Consider the following 19,473-nt stretch of genomic DNA (forward strand, 5'->3'; position numbering starts at 1 on the left):
CTAGATGGAATCATTTCTCTTTTCAATGATGGAGCCTGACAATGAACTTTTCCAAAAATAAGAATTCCTTAACTGATGCAACCCGTAATCTAGAGAACGGACTACGTGTACTGTGTTAAACTGTGTGCAGAATCTGTGCAGAGAACTATTGCCTAATTGAGGTTAGAAAAACAACAAACTCAGGTAGATTGGAGATTGTAGATTGTAAGTAGATTGGACACCAGCGTTCAGATATGATATATTAACTATTCCATCTACACCAGCCCTCTACAAACTTTCAAGTGCTTGCACAAAGACAGAAGTAGACGGTTACTAGACTTTTTACATTTACAAGGAATAATCCTGGTGTATAAAACTCAGGAAAAGCTTATACTCATGTCAGTAGGAGTTTGCTCAAATAAAGACCTGAGTTGGGCCAAAAATTTTTCATAAGAAAACAACCTAAAATAAATGGCAAGACAGTGTATTCAGAAAAGTACAATGTTCTGATTTTAATGACTTTCAAAGAAATCTTATTTACACAATGAACAAAGTGCATTCACATATTCAATATCTTACAGCTCCCTGTAGAAAAAAAACCCACATTATATTAAAACTGCAGAAGTTTAATTTAGTTTTACACTTTAAGACACTGAACCATGACCATAACTGTAAAGCTATTCAATGGGTCTCCAATTTCATGGTAAATGTACATGGCCGTTCCCTGTGAACAAATTGGTTGGGGGGGGGGCGAGGGGGGGAGACTAAAATTAAATAGCAAGAGGGTGAAAAAAAGCGGATGCATTGCAGAAACGTCGAGTGTTTTCGTAAGCTGATTAGACCCTTGGCTAAGCATATAAAAATATGTTTCCCCACACATATAGATGTTAAAATGATTCACATTTGGGTAGATGCCACATATACAGACTTTCTAGATCAATATTATGGAACCTTAATTTGCATCACCTTAAATAAATTTAGAAATGGACCTTGCCACAGAATTTGGACTTGGATCCAAACCATTCCGAAGTTTGAGGGGGGTTCAGTTCTCGAGTTCCAGTGCAGGCCAATCTCTAATTGACATCTCCCTTAGCTGACAGCTCAGAAGCGATCATCTTTTACCTATAAAGTAATGACAGCTTAAGACGGATCTGAGTATTCTTATCCCTGTGTCAACCCTTGCTCTTCTGTTTACCATCACTAAAGATTTGTTTGAATATGCAGATGGTTCTTAAATCAAACTATTGAAGTGTTTTCCAGTCGTTTCACAATGCAAATAAAAATATTGTGCAATTTTATACCACAGCATACTTCAAAACTAAAATGGCATCCCTCCTGTTATCTGCTTGGCAATCTGTTCATCTGTGGTCTCCTCCTCCTCTTTTTCACGATCTTTGTTCCAATCTTTAAGGCCTTCTGGGAGTGAAGTATCTTCATCTAGACTGCCTGTGCCTTCAACAAATTCTTCGTAAGTAGATTTTTCTGCAAATGGTCTTGGGCCAAGTAGTTCAACCATATCACTTTTATCTAGTACCTCCTTCTCCAACAGTCGTAAAGCAACCTGAAAATAGCAACAAATGACATTACACAAACAGGTACAAGATGTATTTCTTTCTCACGTGAAAGAGGGAGAGCACTTAGAGAGGCAGTCTGTGCTTCAAAATTCTATGCTGGTACATTTTAGGAGGAGAGTTGGGATTCTCAACAAGGTTCACTTCATGCTGCAAGAGCTTCAATGTGCGTAAAAGTAGTTGAGAGTTTTGCACTTTTAAAACTCTGATTATCAGGTGCAGTGCCTTGAATACCACTGTTGCTCACGGATGGCTGATTCAGCATAATGCTGCTGCTGCTCGAGGGCTCTGGAGAATGTTACAGGGATTTAATAATGGATAGAAGGCCAGTTTCTTAGTTGCTCCTGTATCTTTGCCCCCCAGACTATTACAAGGTACAATGGGTCTAAGGTTGACTGTTATGTTCAGAGTATTGTCCAAGCTACAAAACAAAGCTATTACTGGCTAAGTTTCACTCTGCAGAATATAGCATGTACAGTATCAAGAGAAGAGTAGTATAAGACTGTAGGTTGCAGGCTTCTTGGGCAAGTGATGTCTTGTATAGCATTCAATGCTTAAGTAACGGAAGCGTAAGCTATGACAAGGACAACAGCAGAAGAATACTACATTTCTTTGGACTGTACTTAAAAGAATATTTCATCATAGAAAGATGAAACATTATGAAATAGGGAGGGAGAGACTGAGAAGAGGGATTAAATGTTAACAAGGAAAACAAGAAAGCTTACAATGGTTTAATAAACAGGAAATAGAGAAGTGTGATTGACAGACACTTGGCTCCTGTATTCTCATTGGCCATTACACTTCAGATAAAGTTTTGCCAAACTTTATAACTGTCCCTTTTGATGATGAGGCACTACTGCACATTCTGTCTTTCTTAGGGTGGTAGTCAGCTTTACCACTCTGACAGAAACCCATACAAGTTGTTGTCTTCTTGCAGATAAGTCTGTCAGATAATGCACATCCAAGAAAACGGTATTGTCCTTGAAAGATCAGTCTCTTTGGATCAGAGGTAAAGCTTATGGAGGAGGGGAACCTGAACTGAAGTGGGATCCCCAAGATGCACTATTACCAATCTGTAAGCAGAGGGTCCTGTTATCTAAAATGTAAAAACATTTCAGAGGGAGGAGAAAAAGAGGAAAGAATTTAACACATTCATCTCCCATAAGATTAAAGTGAAGTTTTACACCATACTCTTCCAGATACCTAGTGTCTCCAGAACCTTGATGTTTAATTTGACAGTTTTATTGTTTCCTCCCTTCACCAGCTGTAGGATTTGCAGAAGAGTAATTCTGTCTTTGACTTTGCAAGAAAACTTGCTAACAGAACAATCCTAAGTACAGCTATGAAGATACTGGAATAATAGTTCACAATATACTTCTTATAAATCTTGTGGCATATTGGCAAGTACTCAACTTATTACAAGACATTTAAATGCTTTATATTGTTGAAGAATGTATTGGTCCAATACTCAACATTGTTATGTGAATATTTATGCATATTAATCTATGTATTCAGCTCATTCTGACCATTTTAGCTAGTAAACTTGACATTGGTGATAAGAGATTTTATTATAAAGCCTACCTTCTCCACATCTGCCTTCTTCTCCATCAAGAGAGTTACTGTCCTTTCATATGCACTGTTAATAAGATTTCGTACTTCTTCATCAATCAGTCTTGCAGTTGCCTCGCTGTAAGGTTTCTCCAATACCATGTCCCCTTGACGAGGGAGATCAAAGGAAATCTGCCCTACTTTTTCATTCATGCCAAACTGAACAATCTGAAAGATGAACAGTGCAGTAAGTGGAAGACTTAGATTTTGAATTTATTAGTGTAATATTGGAAAATAGAGCATCAAGCAAAAGTAACCTATTTATAAGATGAATTAAAATATATATTTATGAGAATGAGAAAATAGTTTTTCTACAAAACACATAACACTAGTGTTAATTCCCTCTTTTGTAAATCACTAACAGATTCCTTCAAATAGGAGATTCATAGCTATTTATCTTTGACATATTTCAAAAAGATCTGTAAACAGCCAAGATGCATAATGCCATATAAATACTCACGATGCTTGAATGTTTCTGAGTTACATATGTATCATTGTATGCAGTGTTGTAGCCATGTCGGTCCCCAGATATTAGAGGGACAAGGTGAGTGAGGTGATATCTTTTATTGGACCAACTTCTGATGCTGACAGAAACAACCTTTCGAGCTACCCACAACTATTCTTCAGGTCTGTGTAGCTCGAAAGGTTGTTTCTCTCATCAACAGAAGTTGGTCCGATAAAAGTTATTACCTCACCCATGTCTCAAAGTATGGTAATTCTGTTCTTTTCAAAAGTTTTCCACAAAGTATTTAAAAATTTTAAACAGAACATAATGACAGTTAGTGTGTTGAGTCAAGAGTACATTTGAAATTCAGTTCAAGACACTCAGAAGGTAAAAGTATCACCATCCTGTAAATGTACCCTGGAATAGTAGGAAATATCTTCTTGACCCCATATACTGATTAACTAACTTCCGCACAGACCTCCGTGCATATAACAAAATTTATTCCGCACATGGATGGAAAAAATTAGAGGGAACATTGCTAATGACCTCACTCAGTTGCATCTTTACATTAATAACACCACAAATCACCATTGAGAAGTCTTGTTTATGTTAAACACTGGAATATAGCCTTCTTTTCATCCTTAGATTTACAGCATGTGGTGCATTAAACATACGGTTTCCAGCTATTAACTACATACCCATGGATTCAATCTAGTTGAGCAATCTGGACTCTAAGCTATATAATTACAAGAATGTGTCCACAAAACCAAACTTGTAAACTAAAATATTAAAGCCATTTTCTAAGTGCAAAATTTCTTCACACATTTGAGTTTAGCCATGTCACACACACACACATTCCTGCAGAGCAATCAGCTTTGATTTGATCTCTATGCCATTAAACCATGTGTATGATGCAATGATCACAACCCAGCCATGGATTATTGCTAAGACAAAGTGCCAATATCATGCAACAAATGCATACTGCATGACAATATAACCTTGCTCAATAAAATATGGTCTAAATTCTGCAACTCAAAAACCTAGCCAGCCAGCCAGCCAAAGTGTGCTCTTCTTCAAAGTTATTTTGTATTAAAAACAGTTTAGTGGGAAACAGACAATAAAATTTCCTACTTGAAGTACAAACCTGAGCATATGCACTCTGAGTCACCTTCTTCAAGTCATCTTGGGCTCCTGTTGTAATTCTTCCAAAGAAGATTTGTTCTGACACACGTCCTCCCAGTGTCATGCACATTCTGTCAAGTAACTGCTCTTTGGTGTAAAGGTATTGTTCTCTGGGTAAATACTGGGCATAACCCAATCCTTTGCCACGTGGGATAATAGATACCTTGGTTCAAGAAAAAAAGAAAGCTAGTTACCTTTTCCGTAAATGGTGTTCAAGACGCGTTGCTCGCGTCCATTCCATATTAGTTGTGTGTGTTCACCACATGCACCGGTGCCATAAGTTTTTCCCTTTGCAGTATCGGTAGGGGACCGGCTCTGGCGTCCTCTGGAGTGGCACCCCCACGGCACTGGAAAAGGGGTGCCACCAGCTCTCCCCACCCTCAGTTCCTTCTTTCTGGAAACTCCAACAGTGGGGAAGGAGGGCGGGCTGTGGAATGGACACAAGCAACACAGCTTGTAGAACAGGTAACTGTCTTTTCCTCTTCGAGTGCTTGCTCATGTCCATTCCATATTAGGTGACTCCAAAGCAGTACCATTGGAGGCGGGCAGGAGTTCACGGATGTGTAGATTGCAACACATCTCTGCCGAATTCAGCATCACAGAAGCATAGAATATCAGGGTTGGAAGGGACCTCAGGAGGTCATCTAGTCCAACCCCCTGCTCAAAGCAGGGCCAATCCCCAACTAAAGCATCCCAGCCAGGGCTTTGTCAAGCCTGTCCTTAAAAACCTCTAAGAAAAGAGATTCTACCACCTCCCTAGGCAACGCATTCTAGTGCTTCACCACCCTCCTAGTGAAAAAGTTTTTCCCAATATCCAACCTAAACCTCCCCTACTGCAACTTGAGACCATTACTCCTCGTTCTGTCATCTAGACAGAGAACAGTCTAGATCCATCCTTTTTGTACCCCCTTTCAGGTAGTTGAAAGCAGCTATCAAATCCCCCCTCAATCTTCTCTTCTGCAGACTAAATAATCCCAGTTCCCTCACCCTCTCCTCATAAGTTATGTGCTCCAGCCCCCTAATCATTTTTGTTGCCCTCCGCTGGACTCTTTCCAATTTTTCCACATCCCTCTTGAAGTGTCCAAAACTAGACACAGCACTCCAGATGAGGCCTCACCAATGCTAAACAGAGGGGAATGATCACGTCCCTCGATCTGCTGGCAATGCTCCTACTTATACAGCCCAAAATGCCGTTAACAGTGTGCCGTTGTTGCCAAGAAGACTGACTCATATCCAACTTCTCGTCCACTGTAACCCCTAGGTCCTTTTCTGCAGAACTGCTGCCTAGCTACTCGGTCCTTAGTCTGCAGCAGTGCATGGAATTCTTCCATCCTAAGTGAAGGACTCTTCACTTGTCCTTGTTGAACTTCATCACATTTCTTTTGGCCCAATCCTCTAATTTGTTTAACTTGCTAAGGGTGCAATCCACGCCATCCTCCACAACGTTAATGAAGATATTGAGCAAAACCAAGTCTTCCCTGGCCTGCTGAGCGATGGCATAATTAGCAGTAAATGCGTGGACAGAAGACTATGTTGCGGCTCTACAGATGTCCTGGATAGGGATGTGCGCCAGGAAGGCCACCAAAGATGTCTGTGCTCTCACTGGGTGGGGTCTGATAATTGTTGGCAGCAGAACCCCCGCCAGGTCGTAACAGGTCCTTATGCATGAGGTGATCCAATTGGAAATCCTCTACAAGGACACCAGAAGGCCCTTCATCCTGTCTGCTGTAGCAATGAAGAGTTGGGTTGATTTACGGAAAGGCTTGGTACGCTTTAAGTAAAATGTCAAGGCCCTCAGACGTCTTCACGCCCTGGATATCCACTCCTCACTGGTCTTGTGCAGTTTGGGACAGAACACCTGAAGGAAGATGTCCTGGTTCATATGAAAGGTGGAGACCACCTTCAGCAGGAAGGAAGGGTGGGGCCGCAAATGAACCTTATCTTTGTAGAAGACCGTGTATGGAGGCTCTGAGGTCAAGACTAACATCATGGAAGGTCACTGACAGGTGGGAAAAGGAGCAGGAACCCAGAGGCTCAAAGGGCAGGACAGTGAGCCTAGAGAGGACCAAGTTAAGATCCTACTGTGGAATGGGAGCCTGTACCTGCAGGAAGAGTCTCTCAAGCCCTCTCAGGAATCTGACCATCATGTTATGGGAAAACACTGTCCTTGGATCGGTGGGTGAAAAGCAGAGATGGCCGCAAGATGCACTCTAATGGAAGAGTGTGGCAGGCCCTAGTTTCTCAAATGGAGCAGGTAGTCTAGGACAGCCTGTATATAGGAACATGAGGGAGAGGTGCCCCGTTCGGATGCCCAGCGGGAAAACCTCATCCGCTTGGCCAGGTAAGTCAGCCTAGTTGAGGGCTTCCTACTTTCCAGGAGGACCTGTTGGACCCCTTCCAAACAGGTCCGCTCCTCTGGGTTCAGCCACGCAGCATCCACGCCAAGGTGGAGGGACCCGAGGTTGGGGTGTAATAGCCAACCATGGTCCTGTGACAGCAAGTTTGGTCCGTTGGGCAGGACTCCTAGAGGGGCTGCAGTCCGGTTCATGAGCATGCCAAACCAGTGCTGGCAAGGCCACGCCAATCACGATAACCTGCACCACGTCTCAATCTTTGCCAGGGTCCTGTCGATGAGCAGAATCGGAGGGAACACGTACATCAGGCTCTCTGACCACGATAGGAGGAAGGCATCGGAGAGGGAGCCCTTGCTTAGACCTTGCCGAGAACAAAACCGGTGACATTTCCTGATCTGGTAGCGAACAAGTTCACTTGGGGAGTTCCTCATCTTTGGAAGATCATGCAGGTTACCTCTGGATGGAGTGACCACTAGTGGCAAGAGGAAAAGCGCCTGCTGAGCTGGTCTGCCAGCATATTCCTGACGCTGGAAGGTGACAAGCTTCCAGGTGGATTTTGTGGCTGATGCAGAAGACCCAGAGACAGAGTGCCTCCTGACAGAGCTGACGATTGCGCTCCCCCTTGCCTATTGACGTAGAACATTGAGGCTGTGTTGCCTGTCAGGACTTGTATCACCTTGCCCAACAGGTGGGGCAGGAAGACTACATGCCAGCCGGACTGCTTGGAGCTCTTTGACATTTATGTGCAATTGTGCCTCCTGCGGGGACCACAACCTGAATCTGGAGGACACTGAGATGTGCACCCCAGCCAAGGTCTGAGGCGTCCGACATCAACTCGATGGAGTGAGGAGGGATTGTCGAATGGAAGCCCCTCCAGGACTGTCGGTCCACCATCGCAGCGAGGTAAGTATCACCTGGGGAATGGTAATGATCTTCTCCAGGGGGTCTCGGGACTGGGAATAGACTGTCCCCAGCCATTGTTGCAAGCTGCATCCGGAGCCTGGCATGGTGGACCACTTAAGTGTATGCTGCCTTGTGGCCCAGCAGGCACAGACTGCTGTAGTCAGTGGGAATGTGGAGATTCCGTGATGAAGTTCGTCAACGTCTGGAACCTTTTCTGCAGCAGGAACGCTCTGGCGCAAGTCGAGTCGAGGACCACTCCAATTAACTCTATCCTCTGCATTGGCACTAACGTTGACTTTTTGTCATTTACCAGTAGGCCCAGAGAGCGGCATTTGGCTTGAAGTACCACAACATCCCTTTGGACTGGAGACCTGGAGCTGCCCTTGATGAGCCAGTTGTCGAGGTACGGGTAGATCTAGATACCCCGGCGACTGAGGTAAGCCACTACCACAGATATGCACTTGGTAAACACCCTCGGTGCTGTCACCAGGCCAAACAGGAGGACTGCAAATTGGTAGTGGTGGGGCCCATCGTAAACTGGAGGAAGTGTCTGTGTTCTTGAGAGATTGCTACATGGAAACAAGCATCCTTCAAGTCAAGGGCAGCACACCAGTCTCCCGGATACAGGAAGCGGATAATAGAAGCCAGAGAGACCATGTGGAACTTCAGCTTCCTTAGGTACTTGTTGAAGTCTCGCAGGTCCAAGATGGGCTGTAGACCACCCTTGGCCTTTGGGTTTAAAAAGTACTGGGAATAGAACCCCTTGTTCCTGTACTCGAGAGGAACTTCTTCCACCACACCCAGCTGTAGCAACCCCTTTACCCCCTGTGCTAGGAGACTCTCGTGAGAGGGGTCCCTGAAGAGGGACAGGGAAGATGGGTGGGAAGGGGTGGTAGAAAGGAACTGGTGGGTATAACCCTTTTCCACAGTGCTGAGGACCGAGCAGTCTGAAGTTATAGCAGTCCAAGCAGAGAGGAAAAGGGAAAGATGGTTGGAGAATATTGGGAAAGATGGATCCAGGGAACAGTCTGGTAGGTCACCCTCCACCGAGCCTGCCTCCCTAGTTCTGAGGCATGACGGCTTTGGGTGGGCGAGCAATGGTGGGATGTCCCCTTGATAGGCAACAGAGCCGCTGAGGCAGGGACACACGCATAGGTCCCAATGCGGGTTTTCCCCGAGACCGGGGTACCGCTGCAGCCGGTGTGGGTGGCACCAGGAATGTCCGGCTTTCCTGAGCTGCTTGAAGGGCTTTGGGTGTCAACGGCACCAGAAACTGGCTGGGGCCTGCACCGCTATCCGGAGTCGCAAGTAAAGTATGGGATGGGCTGCACTGCTTTACCTGAGCTGGGGACTGAGTTCCCAACGGGGGTGTTGAGCTGCCCGGCATGGGTTGTGGCTCACGCCCAACCCTCTCCTTTCCCTTAAAGGAGGTAGGAGATCTCCTCCTCAGTTTTTTTTTTGGCTTCTTGACCGCAGCTGTGGAGGAGGACCTGTGCCGTCTCATGGATAGTGCCGGCAGAGCAATGCACACGGAAGCTGCGGTGCTTGGTGTGGAGTCGGACCGCTGTTCCAGTGCCAGAGCGAGTGCCGACTCCATTAGGAGCACTTTCAGATGGATATCGTGCTCCTTCTTTGTCCTAGGCTTAAGGGACTTGCAGATATGGCACTTGTCACTTATGTGCCCTTCGCCTAAGCACCTCAGGCAACTGGTACATGGATCACTGATGGGCATAGGCTGTTTGCAACAATCGCAGGGCTTAAAGCCTGGGGACCGGGGCATGCCCCATTTCCCGGCTGAGTCCCGTTTGGAACTAAAAGAGTTGAGAACTACTACTAAAAGTAACTAAGCCCTGGTCTACACTGGATGGGAGGGGAATCAATCTAAGTTACGCAACTTCAGCTACGTGAATAACATAGCTGAAGTCGACGTACTTAGATCAACTTATCGTGGTGTCTTCACAGCGATGAGTCGACTGCTGCTGCTCCCGCTTCGACTCTGCCTGCGCCTCTCGTGGTGCTGGAGTACAGAAGTCAACAGGAGAGGGCTCAGGGGGTCAATTTATCGCGTCTAGACTAGACGCAATAAATCGATCCCCGCTGGATCTATCGCTGCCTGCCAATCCGGTGGGTAATGAAGACATACCCTAAGAAACTACTAACTATATACAACTATATTACAGATTTTCAAAGTTCGCAAGAACAGAGAATGAAACAACGCTAGCTGAAGCAGCAGATGTTCCAGCACCGTCACTGGTGACAAGAAGGAACTGAGGGTGTAGGGAGCCGGCAGCGCCCCTTATACCGTGCTGTGTGGGCACCAGAGCCGGTCCCCTATGGATACTGCTAAGGGAAAAGCTTCCGGCACCAGTCCATGTGGCGAGCACACACCCCTAATATGGAATGGACATGAGCAAGCACTCTAAGAACATCACACCCTTCAGATTTAATGGTAAGCTTAGAATTTGTGACAGGATAGGACTTTAGACATACCCTTCAAACTATGAAATAGGCTTAGGATGTGGATGATCCTAACCAGCGATATCAACAGCTAAGGGAAGTACCTGGAAAATATATTATTATTATACCTGGATACAGCTATTACAACGTGTCCTAATATTTTATTCAGACAAAGAAGATTCAAAGATACTTAAATCAAGTAAATATGATTTGGTGATAGTAAGGAACTTTAAGCCCTTTTAGTATTAAGTGTCCTGTGACAGGGTGTACAGAACTCTTGACATCCTTTTTCCATTTATTGTCAAGGAGGGTGTCCATGTTTAATAGCCTTCTGCATAAGTTGTAGGAGTTTGGGACGCCTGCAGTTGGAGACGAATGGATAATTTTAAAAACAGAAAATAACTAGTAGCACAATTACTTGATACCCAGATAGTTAAAACTGGAATCAGGAGATTGTATTCAGCCATCTGCTTGTCAAGCTTTGTGCATCTGAGTTTAAACTCAGATAATTAGAACAAACCCTGGATCAATGTTTTTAAAGCTGGATGCCCCCAGAGGATACCTATTCAATTGAATTTAACCTACACTATCGCTCTATGTAAACCAAACTATGGACTGGAGACATTAGAAATCCTAAAAGAAATTTAGAGTTCTGATACAGATCTAGTTCTTTATTCCCAAACTGTGAAATATCTCTATTTTACCTTTTAAAAATTAATATAAGCTTAAATATTTAACTCCTGAATTCTGATCCAAAAGAAAGAAAAATATGCTAGGTAGATTATACTGATGAAATGGCATAGTAACGAACAGTAAAAATATCAAAGCAGATAGGCACTGCAGAGGTGAGGTTTTCATTTTAGGGTCTCAAAGCCACACCTCCTGACCTCAGCTCCGTGATCTTTACCCTCTAGATCATCCCATGACAATGGCATATAATATTTTAAAAGCTCAATACCAAGGGCATTACTGCCTACCAGAGGTCATTTTTTCAAATCCTTTTCTCCTGCAAATTAAGACTCCAGCCTGTACACATTAAAATGTTTTTCCCACATATGCAGCAGCTTCAGCTACCCTGGACTGTGGCTTCAGTAGTCTATTCAAAGCAGAACTCTAGTAGCAGCCATCTTGAAACATAACACTTATCTAGATTGGCCTATTTATAATTGTACAATATTTTTTATGAGAAAAGATTTAATTTCCAGTGCTGTTAATCTAGCACTTTTCATCAAATCTAAAACTGATACTTGGGATGCAATCTAGTCTGTACACAAAAAGCTGGCAGGTTTTGGATTACATTAACAAGAAGGTTAGAAGAGGTGAGAGAATGATCAACAGAATGGAAGGAATGGATGGGCATAATGTAGTCATTACTGAGAATGCTAGAAGTAATAAAGATTTAGGATAATTTTTCAGCAAATCCAAAAAGGGCTCATTACCAATTATAATGTAGAAATGTTTTATCAATTCCTAAATTGTATTCTGAACTCATAAGGTACCTAGCTCAGTGGTTCTCAACCTCTTACATACTGAAACTCCTTCGCTCAGGTTGTCAAAGCAGAGCTCGGACCCTCCCCTCTCATTTAGTAATATGAGGACAGTGTGGTTGCAACCCCATTATACCTGGTCACAACCCCTCCACCAGGCTGAGAACCGGCAGTCTGACCCCTTCTCAGTGTTCCTCAAACCTAGAGGAAACCTCTCTAGGCATTGGATTGGAAATTAAATCTGAATTCCACACTGTCTTTGGCCTCTCTGCTAATACTGCCAACAAAGTTGCCAATTAGTGTGAACTGTTGTGGTGGTTTTTGTACTTGAACAACTTCACTGAGACTCATAAGTTCATTTCTCATAAACTGCTGAATAGCTATCATATGGTTACAAGTTCTGGTCACTATTGAATTGACCCAGATTTGAATCTGATCTAACCAAGGCAGGCCCTAAATCTCACAAACTATCTAGTTTCTAATCTTTTGTATTCTTTTGAAACAAAACCAGGAGGATGCTGGATTCATAAAGGACATTGGGAAATTCCAGTAGACAAGACAATTCTTAGTACTGTAGCATAGTAATATGGCATCAAGCTACTCAACAGAACATATTTATTTTGAGCCAGATAGGAGTCCCTTTCACTTTCCAAGAAGGCCCTTAATAGACGACCCCATAAAAACTTATCAGAAATAGTTAAGAAAAAGCTAGCTGCAAAGGAGAACCAAGAAAGTAGCATCTTAGAACTCACATGGTCTTCCATGAAACTATGTTTTAATACCTGACAGGACAGCAACAAATACCATGTTTTTGTATTTTCTTCCCAAAACGAGGAATAAGAAAAAGTGAATTAGTAACCTTATACTTCTAATTTAGTGTCCCTTTTTCTAAGCAAGGGATTTTTTTTTTCCTTTTTCTATTTTACCTTTAAGAGTGGGTCAGCATGTTCCAGAAACCATCCTGCTATTGCATGGCCTGCCTCATGATACGCTACTGTCTTTTTCTCCTCGGGTTGCAGTACCTGCGTTTTCTTTTCCAAACCTTTACAAAGAACACATTAACTTACCAAAAGTTTCAGACACACCCTCTTCCACCAAAAACACTTTACATTCCATTTCCTATTGGCATCTCTTATGTATTGATAACATGCCTGTAACAACCATGTATGGAATATATTGTTAAGTCAAGAGACCCGAAAAAGAGATGCAAGACTTTAAATTCCGTATTCACCTTGAAGATAAAGAAATTAGTATTTTGCATGTTGTACTTTTATCAAAAAGGCTTCCTAATTTGGACATAATACTTCTTCAGTATATGCACTATACTAAAACTTCCCTCTTTAAATCAAACACAATACCACTTTATTTTGAATGGCATCTTTCAAACTAAGTGGATCTCAAAATGCTTTTAAGTGATAAAGAGTTAGCTGTTCTTCCCCTCAGCTTAAGCAAATGAGAAAAGAAGTTTCCTGATGAGATTTGTAATGGAATGGAGAATTAGTGAGGCAGAGGAACATTTTAATATGTGATGCCAATTTTTAAAATCTTAAGATACAACATTAACCAGTTAGTGCAAAACTAAAGACTTATTTTTCAAAATATCTGAAATAGATCTAAACTACAGCATTTAAATAGAAACCTTCTGCTACACTTTTCCCTTGTTGACCAATGATCCATTCTATTCTCTCACCTCCTATTACTCGTTCAATCGCTTGCTCAAAGTGCTTTTGGTTTATGGCATCTGAAAGGTGTCTTGCAGCGATCAAAGCAGCTTCATTACAAACATTAGCTATGTCAGCACCTAAAAACCAAGGCAGAGGATACTCATCAAGTGTCATTTCCAATTACTGATTTCTCTTAGCACTAACAGGATGACAACAGTCTGGTGCTTGGCTAAGTGACGGAAGCATCCCAATAAAACAAATGTCACAACAAAGCCTGAGAGAATGGTTGTAATTGTTACAGAAAAATCTGTTTGTAATAGTGACTCAAATTAAGTAATGTTAAAGAACTAGAGCTCCACTTAATATATTATGCTGTATAAATACATTCAGTAAGATTAATGGGCCTAATTCTTTAAATCAATTATTAAAAGGAATGTATTGTTTGTGAAGTACTCAACTAGTTAAGTCCTACAACCTAAAGTCTGCTATCTAGCCATAGACCAGGTACAGAAAGGGTAGCAACAGTGAAGGCTTCCCCCATATGGACCCAGTGCATCTCAAACCTTGCTTTGGAATGATTTCTGGTAAGAACAAAACAGCAGCTCTGGCTTCAAGCCATTGAATCATTGGTATGTCTACAAAGACTCCATAGAATGACACCAACTGAGGACAACTATGGTGGTGGTACAGTGTTGTAGACAAATACAGCAACATAGAGACAGACAAAGTTTTATATAGACCACCACTGTAGATGGCAACAACCTTTGGTCAATAGAGACCTGGGCTGGATGAGAACAGAGATTAAAATTTCCATAACCCATTATTGGGAAGCATGTCTCACTATCTGAGAAAAAGTCATGACAACATTTGATTATAACAGCTTTCTGCTGGGGTAGAAAATAAAAATGCATTATAAAACACATTACAAAATAAAAAACATGGGTTTTTCCCCAGTAACATTTAGAGTCAGAAAAGGAACATCAAAAGTAATGTATTTAAAAAAATAAATAAAAATAAATCAGTTTCAGTAGTAGTGAGAATGAGGTGCCTTTTGGTGAAGGGAGGAGGGAACTGCCATTTGGATCTGTCACAATGATGGAACAGAGGAAGAATTTCATACTGTACCTAAAAATTATTAGCCATTCAGAAAAGTAAAGATGTAGGAGGTTGGGGAAGGAAAGAAAACAGTATCTGCAGTCCCAATAGCTGGTACAGCTGATATAATGAGTATATTTAGAGCAAGTACAGCTTTAGAATTCACTTACCTGAAAACCCGGGAGTTAGTGATGCAAGTTTTCTTGCCAGGTTATCTTTATCTATGATGCTTTCTAGTTTCAGAGGCCTGAGGTGAACTTTGAAAATAGATGCTCTTCCCTTTATATCTGGAGGTCCTTTAAGGGTTTAAAAAGAAAGATTTTTACTTAATACATAATAAACATATGTCTTCCTATTAAAAAAGCAAACACTTAGGCATGGGAATAGTTCTGATGATTTGTGGGAATACTTATGTGCCCAAGTGATTGTAGGAACACACTCATATAGGCTAAGATGTAGATAATCTTACCAATGTAGATCTGTCTATCAAAGCGCCCTGGCCTCATTAGTGCAGGATCTAAGATATCTGGTCTATTGGTGCCTGCCAAAATGACTACATTTGTGGTAGTGTTAAATCCTGTCCAAAAAAATAAAGAACAATGAAGTGGGTAAACAATATTTAATACCATTGATTAACAAATAAAAAAAGATCTGATGCAGCAGAAAGTAGTTTAGACTGTCCACTTTACAGAATTACTGCATCTCTGTGAGCCAAAAAGACTCAGTGCATTAGAAAGAAGCACTTTTTAAAACTAACCACTATACCAGCGGTTCTCAAACTGGGTTCCACAGACTCTTGGGGGGGCCAAGAGGGTACTCCAGGGGATCCGCAAATCATGACCAGGGCCACCGGCCCCACTGATCAACTCCTCCCCCTCCCTCCCAGCACCTCCTGCATGCCACGGAACAGCTGTTCCACAGGGTGCAGGAGGCGCTGGGAAGGAGGGGGAGGAGCAGGGACAGGGCGCACTTGGGGGAGGGGGCAGAAAGAGGCAGGGAAGAGGAAGCGCAGGGATGGAGCGGGGGCAGGAAGAGGGGGGACAGGGTGTGGCCTTGGGAGAAGGGCTGGAATGGGGGCAGGGCCTGGGGCTGAGCAAGGGTTGATCACCCCCTGGGGAAAATCAGAAGCTGGCTTGAGGGTCTGCAAAAAAATTTAAATCAAAGTGGGGGTTCTCAGGTTGCTAAAGTTTGAGAACCACTTCACTATACAGTAATCCACTCAAGCTCTAAGGTAGTGATACTGCACTTAATGACTTAGAAACTCATCAGGATACATGGTGGAAAATGTCTGGATTTTCACAAACTTGTAAAAAAAAAAAAGGGGGGGGAGGGGTTTGGGCAAGTCACTGTATTAAGATATAGTTTATCCTACATATTTGATAGTGAATATAGTGCTAATGAAATTGTGGGTTTAGTAACATTAGCTAGAGATGGACTAGTCTTGAGCAAAGACTTTTCCACACAAATCTGCCAAGGAAACACCTCAAGTGCAGAATCTCTGCTCTTCTGTTTCCTGAACACTTTTAAGTTAAGACCTCAATGTGTGCCAAACCGAGTGCTCTTTCTTTAATTTAAATAAATGGGGAAAAGCACGTAATTATATTCATTTTACTTATAATTAACCAGGATCTTAGCTAAGATTTATAGATGTAAACAGCTAATGCATTTTTTCATTTTCTCTTTCTTCTGCACCCACATCTATAAAAAATTTATAATTTTGTCCATGAACAATATTATCTCATTCCATTACAAAATAATCAAGATACAGCCATGTCTTACTCTTAGAACCCACTATTAGAAACTAAGTAGTTACCATCCATTTCTACTAGAAGTTGGTTGAGTGTGTTTTCTTGTTCACTTTGCCCTCCAAAGTTTCCCCGTCCTCTCTTCCTTCCTACTGCATCTATTTCGTCAATGAAGAGAATGCAGGGGGCGTTTTTACGGGCCAGAGCAAATAAATCGCGGACCTTAAAAAGAGAAGGCAATACCTCAGTTATTTTCAATCATCTAGTCACAAACAGACCCGAGATCAGTATCACATCATTGGCTTTTAAGATTCCAGCTAATCTCACTGTTAAATGTTCAAAACAAGAGCCTCTAGCCCAAATGGCAAGGAATGGAAGTCTACAATGAAACCACAATACTGCAAGACTCAAAGGCAGTAATGCAAGAGCAAACTTGTCTTTTCATACATGCTTAGGTTGTAGAGATTGTTTTAGGAAAACGTACCAAACCAGAGAGTTACATTTTTAAATAAAAAGAAAAACAGCTGACTGTTGTACTTGCATAATTAAAGTGCTGTTCTATCCGAAACAGTAACTTTAACAATTTCATTGTGGGGTCCCAATTAATCTCTCAATGGATTCCAAATCAAAATATGTTTGGTTTTCAAGTTGGACGACTGTCCAACCCATACAGAACTCACTGTAGGATAAAGACTACTTTTCTAAAGTTCAGTCCTACAAACTCAGACTGGAATCGCTCAATACTCTATCACTAGTAAGTAATAAAGGTTCTATAAGACAAGTTATGTCACTAGTGATACATTTAACATGCCCATTGCCTTCACTGGGTTTGCACAAGTGTCCCAACTGGATCATAATAAAGAAGAGAACAGACTCCAAGTCAACAATAGCTAGCAACTCACTTTTTTTCCCACTCAAGTAAACAGATCTTACTCTGAATAACCACAAAATAGATATGTCGAGAAAAGTGACACCAATTTTACATAGTTCTATGTGGTGCAGCATTTCTCTACTGCAGGCAAGTTAAATATGGTATGAGTTTTTTGTAATTAATAAAAAACAAAAAGTTTCACAATCCAAAAAAATCACAGGTACTAGATGTATTTAGGACTACCGTGTGATATGTTCTTAGTCAGCTTTAGTTTATCATCTGCAGGTACAAGACACCAATGTGTTCAAGAGAGACATTAGGGCCACGATCATACTTAACCTGTAGCCATTTTAAAATATCATACCTATATTTCAGTCCCATCCTATCCGCATTACATTGGCTAGGAATTGGCCTAGAAGTTAGCAAATATAAAGTGAAGCCACAGGAAATTTTTTTCCAAAGGTTGAAAATAATTGGGTTAGAGTTATATAGGTCATTTAAGAAGAAGAGATGTGATACGAAATGTTGAATGTCTACCTTTTTCTGGGTTCCCTCACTTGCAAACACCTTACTCCTACCTCTACCTTTCAATAGATTTCTCTCTTGGAAAACCTGTATGCAAGCTATACTTGAAGTTATGGTTTAATTAAGCAAAGGTATTAACTACCATATCCAATTGTAAAAGTTGTAGCCAATGAGGCAGAATGTCAGGCTTTTGGATGCTGTGTGGCCATATGGAGGTATTCTGCTGTCTCACCCTGGTAATCAGACCATGAGGGTCTCATTAGAGCCAAATCAGCAAGAGAAAAAAAAAAACAAATGACGAAGGGCACTAACAGGGAAGAACAGAAAAGGAGAAGCCATGGGAATAAACCAATCCAAGAGAAAGCTTACACAAGGGTCTATGGAGAGATATTTGCCAATATAGTCCAACTTCAGAGCTTTATTACTCAGGTTACTAAAACTGTAAAATAAAGGCATATCCCAAAAAGGCAAAAGGGGGTGGAATGAGAAATGAGTTTTGGACAAAACAATGGTCTGTTATACACAAAACTATGTTAACATTATGGTTTCAAAGTTAAGAAGTGCTAGAATTAAAGTTGAGTGCCATTGTGCATATATATTATAATATGGTTTTAAATTACATGATCAAATTTTTTTTCAGTGAACAGGATGGACCTGCTCTAGTGATGAATCAGGGTTGTTTTTATAAAGGAGTCTTGTCTGCAGGACCTCCACCTTGTTTGTTGAAGTTGACAGATTTGTAATGAGAAAGGATGGACTCATGTCCTGGAGAACTGGATTCTATCCCTGCCTCAGCCAGAGTTCCTGTGTGATGCTAAGAAAATCATTTAAACGAAACTTTTCCACAGGTGATCACTAATTGTTTTGTTCCTCATTCTCTACATGTCCAACATGAGACCCTAGGCCTGTTTGCAGAAGTGTTGAAACTGAAATCAACAGGAACTGTAATTGAATATATAGTGTTATATACTGCTGAAGACTGAAAAGTTAGGTCCTAATTGTCTCAACTTTGGCACCCCAAATTACTAGAAACTTGATTAACTCTGTGCCTCAGCCCCCTATCTAGAAAATGGGGATATCATCATTCCCCCTCCTCACAGGGGTTTTGTGAAGATTAATGTTGAGGCATTCTGATGCCGTTGGTAGGAGCACCATAGAAAAATTGATAAGGAAATTAAACTCTGTATTCAAAGCAGGGTTTGAATAGTATGCAGTAAATAAGGCCTGGGGCCAGATAGAACAACCAAGATACAATAATATACTGAACAGCTACTCATTAATCAAGCACCTTCCACACAGTGTAACGAAGGAGGCAGACATCCTGTGGAAAAAAAAATAATATGCGATCATGTAATTAAAGTTTATATTGTAATGCACATACACAAGGGGGCTGAATTAAGACTACACAGGTAACCTTAACTCTTGTGTTTCTTCACTTTGAGTGCCTGATGTAGCAACTTTAATAATGTTCTTTTAACAAATTTTTTTTTTTAAACCACAATTTTGTAGGATTTTAAAAAAGCAAACTGAAAATCAGAAATTCCATCATGTGGCCTCATACTGTCACTCACATGGGTCTTCAGCAGG

At 41.7% G+C, this 19,473-nt stretch overlaps 1 protein-coding gene across 3 annotated transcripts in view; it reads right to left on the reverse strand.

The window, feature by feature from the left end:
• Positions 1-466: 466 nt before the first annotated feature.
• The window catches only part of AFG3L2 (AFG3 like matrix AAA peptidase subunit 2), a 43,665-nt gene continuing 24,658 nt past the window's right edge, over positions 467-19,473 (reverse strand). Inside the window, exons 10-17 of one of the 3 annotated variants that reach the window (XM_073331635.1) lie at positions 16,559-16,712; positions 15,215-15,322; positions 14,916-15,041; positions 13,677-13,787; positions 12,913-13,028; positions 4,748-4,948; positions 3,132-3,326; positions 467-1,540 (exon numbers count right to left, since the gene is read on the reverse strand). In XM_073331635.1, the coding sequence (XP_073187736.1) occupies positions 1,298-1,540; positions 3,132-3,326; positions 4,748-4,948; positions 12,913-13,028; positions 13,677-13,787; positions 14,916-15,041; positions 15,215-15,322; positions 16,559-16,712 (1,254 nt within the window). In that variant the 3' untranslated portion in view covers positions 467-1,297. The remainder of the gene's footprint in view (positions 1,541-3,131; positions 3,327-4,747; positions 4,949-12,912; positions 13,029-13,676; positions 13,788-14,915; positions 15,042-15,214; positions 15,323-16,558; positions 16,713-19,473) is intronic. The other 2 variants (XM_073331636.1, XM_073331637.1) reach the window with 2 other exon arrangements.

The sequence above is a fragment of the Lepidochelys kempii genome, chromosome 2, assembly GCF_965140265.1.
Source record: "Lepidochelys kempii isolate rLepKem1 chromosome 2, rLepKem1.hap2, whole genome shotgun sequence".
In the NCBI taxonomy this organism is placed as follows: Eukaryota; Metazoa; Chordata; order Testudines; family Cheloniidae; genus Lepidochelys; species Lepidochelys kempii.